General features: G+C 43.8%; 1 protein-coding gene across 1 annotated transcript; it reads left to right on the top strand.

Annotated features, from left to right (window-relative positions):
- The first annotated feature begins 1,963 nt into the window (after positions 1-1,963).
- Positions 1,964-3,198, top strand: LOC104070037 (glucocorticoid receptor-like). Its single transcript, XM_009573583.1, has one exon. It carries the CDS (start codon positions 1,964-1,966, stop codon positions 3,140-3,142), a length of 1,179 nt encoding a protein of 392 aa, XP_009571878.1. The 3' UTR covers positions 3,143-3,198.
- Positions 3,199-3,613: the final 415 nt, after the last annotated feature.

Here is a 3,613-nt window from a genome sequence, read left to right as displayed (position 1 = left end):
GCTGCTCGGCCGGGGGGGCGAGGAAGGGGCTGAGGAGCGAGGAGGGGGAGCCGAGCCCGGAGTGCAGCCTCGCAGCCATGGGCTGGTCTTATTTTGCAGAAGTGGGTGTGCCAGGGAGACAGCTCAACAGGTCTCGACACATTTCTCTGAAAAGTATACTTTGCAAAGGAGAATTTCTTGTAATCCGGCAGTTTTAAGTATTTGCAGCTTTTTCCTCCTTTGGGCAGACTCTTGCATCTAATTTTTGACACGTTTCCGACGCTGGATGGTTCGCTGCTTTTTTTGACGTTGGGGACGTTGGGGAGATTGTCAGATGGAATAACTACATTTTGCCTCCCCTTCGCGTTTAAAAAAAAAAAAGAAAAGAAAAAAAGAAAAAAGGCAAAACTGGAGGTAGATAGATATAATTCTTTTTCCAGTCACTGTTGTGGTGTCCACTTTAAATGGCCCAGCAATATTTCTGTGCTGTTTGCAATCCGTGAGATTTTGGGAGGCTGCCGGGGGCTGCCCCGTTCCCATTTTGCGCCATGTGCTGTGGTCCCGGATGGCAGGCGGCTGGCGGGAGCGTGGCTCCCCGGGCATGACCCAGGAGACCTGGTGCCTCGGGAAGCACGGGTAAGGGACCCTCTGCTTGGCACGCAGAAAGGCTGTACGAAGGACCAAGACGGATTTTTGCATTGAGCTTCTCCTGCTCGGGACGCTTTTCCCCAGGCCAAAGCTTAAAATTTTTAAATGTGGGGACTTCTTGTTGATCGCAGTCTTAACTTTGGCATATAGAAAGCAGCAGCGTTCATCGGCAGTCTGGAGAAAATGGGCGGCAGAGCTGGCGGGTTTATAATTAAGACGACCGTAAACTTGTGAGCGCTTTGGGTCGCCCTGCTTACTGGATAATTCCGTGGCCAGGCTTTAATTTGGGCATTGCCTCCTCTTACAGGTTGGGGGGGGAGTGCGAGATGATTGCTGTTGGCTGTTTGCTGTTAGTGTTAGGCCATAGACAAACAGTATAGAAAGTTTGCCTAAGAGTTTACAGTTATTCTCCAAATATTTATGCTCTGTGCTGAAAATAAATGTAGTAAATACAAACAGATCAAACTTAGGAGATTTATTTTCAGTGTTGGATGTGTTTGGAGAGTAGCTGTGAGCTGTTAAAGTGCTGGAAGCTAATAAAAATTCTACTTTATTTTTAGTTAGCTTTTATTTATAAATTGGAGATTTATTTAAAGAATTGGGTTTATTTCAAGATTCCCGAGTTGTATTTTAAGCTGAACCTATGAAAAGATAACAAACTTTGTGTTTTGTGGTGGAGAGGTTGTGTAGCTCCTGGACAATAACAAGCCACTTAGATTTTTTTTTTTTTTCCTCCCCCCCCGCCCCGCTGGTAGGGACCGTGTTTGGGAGCTGGCTTGGGAGGTTTCAGTACCTGTTGTGGGTGATGCATCTGAACCTGCAGGGAGAGAGGGAACTGAATCAGGAAAGGTGGTAAATGCCCTTCTCCCCTGCCCTGCTCAAGATGTAATTAAATACCAGAGAAAGTTACCTTCCAAAATTTGTAAATTGGGTACTTTAACAATTCTTATGCTTTCTTACTTACCAGTAACAGAGCTAGAGAGTATGTTCAGAAAGATGTCTTATGCTGTAGCCTGATTTTGAGTTGCATGCAGACAGACTTACCGCTTCATCCAGGTTTAGCAAAGCTTTAAAAAAATATACTTCCTTGTTAACAGTCAAAAATAAATAAATAAAAGAACAACAAACAAAAAACCCAAAACAAAACCGGTGGGTTTGAGAAAGACGTGGCACATGTCAGTTCGTAGCTTGATTTGCTGTGCTTTCATTCTCAGAGTAGCTAAACCAGGTTTGCTAGGCTAATGATTTAGACTTTTTTTTTTTAAGCTGTTATTAAAATATCCTTGCTGTGCTAACTTTGAATGCTTCTGATCTTTTTATAGCTAATGTTAAAGTAATGGATTCCAAAGAATTGCTGAACTCGTCAGATCAAGACGAAACAAGGAAAAATGCGCTCATCAGTACCAAAGGAGGGATCGTGATGGACTTTCATCCACCCTTCAGGGGTGGAGCTACTATACAAGCCCCTGTGTCTACATCTCCTCTCCCCACGTCTTCTCAGTCAGATTCCAATCAGCAACCTGCTTTGGCTGACTTTTCAAAAGGTTTAGTAAACAATGTGCCTCAGCCAGACCTTTCCAAGGCAGTATCGCTCTCGATGGGACTGTACATGGGTGAAACAGATGCAAAAGTGATGGGAAACGACCTTGGATTTTCGCAGCAGGGCCAAATCGGCGTCTCTTCTGGAGAAACGGACTTCAGGCTCCTGGAAGAAAGTATTGCGAGCTTGAACAAGTCCTCGAGCCTTGCCGAGGACGCAAAGGGAGCAGTATCTTCTGAGGTGCCGCTTGAGCCGGATTTCCCAGGCATGGCTGGCCGCAACATCCCTTCAGAATCAGGAACTGCAGTCCAAAGCCAGGCTGGCTCAAATGGTGGCAACTTGAAATTATTCTCTGAAGACCAAAGCACCCTGGATATTCTCCAGGATTTAGAATTGCCGCCGGTATCGCCTGGCAAAGAGCCCAATGGGAGCCCGTGGAGGCTTGACCCGTTGCTAGATGACGGTGGCTTGCTCTCTCCTATATCTGCAGATGATGCATTTCTCCTGGAAGGAAATCTCGGTGAAGACTGCAAGCCTCCTATTTTATCTGACACTAAACCTAAAATTAATGACCGTGGTGACCTTTTACCCAGTTCCAAAATGCCAATGCCTCAAGTGAAAACAGAAAAGGAAGACTTCATTGAACTCTGTACTCCTGGCATAAAGCAAGAAAACATGGGCCCAATTTATTGTCAGGCAAACTTCTCTGGGTCTAATCTGCTGGGTACTAAAGTCTCTGCCATATCTATCCATGGTGTCAGCACCTCTGGGGGACAAATGTATCACTATGATTTAAATACTGCATCGCTCTCTCAGCAGCAGGATCAGAAACCAATTTTTAATATCATTCCATCTCTTCCTGCCGGTTCAGAAAATTGGAATAGGTGCCAGGGATCAGGAGATGAGACGTTAGCTCCTTTGGGAACGCTCAACCTTTCTGGCAGACCTGCTTTCTCTAATGGCTATTCAAGGTAATTAGTTTTTGTTGCTCTTTATTAAAATACTACAAGTAGTTTAGCACAACTGCATGCGTGCTGGTTTGTGGTTTGTGTTTTTTTTTTTTTTCTTTTCAAAGTCAGTCATCCCTTTTTGATTTGTCATGTATGGCTGTCTGATCAGGCATCACTGGTGTATATTTATTCCATAGTACAATAGTATCCTTAACCAAGTACTGAACTATTGGTATTAAAGGGAAGAAAAGAGGAGGGGAGCTGGTATGCTTTAAAATATAAATAATAGTTTAAAAAATTGTAAGATACAACCTAGAGGGAAAATTCAGTACGTGGTAGAAGGATCCATACACAGGGCAGTATAGAAGGAAGTGTTTAAGTGTATACAAAAGCTACTTCATTCTCAAGGGTTGGAGTATCAATCACTATGTGGTGTTTGGTTTTATCTTTTTTTTTTTTTTTTTACTTCCTAGTGTTACCTAGATGTTATACACAG

This window comes from Fulmarus glacialis, unplaced genomic scaffold (genome assembly GCF_000690835.1).
Source record: "Fulmarus glacialis isolate BGI_N327 unplaced genomic scaffold, ASM69083v1 scaffold31762, whole genome shotgun sequence".
NCBI classification, from domain to species: Eukaryota; Metazoa; Chordata; class Aves; order Procellariiformes; family Procellariidae; genus Fulmarus; species Fulmarus glacialis.
This window is presented reverse-complemented; position numbering and strand designations above follow the sequence as displayed.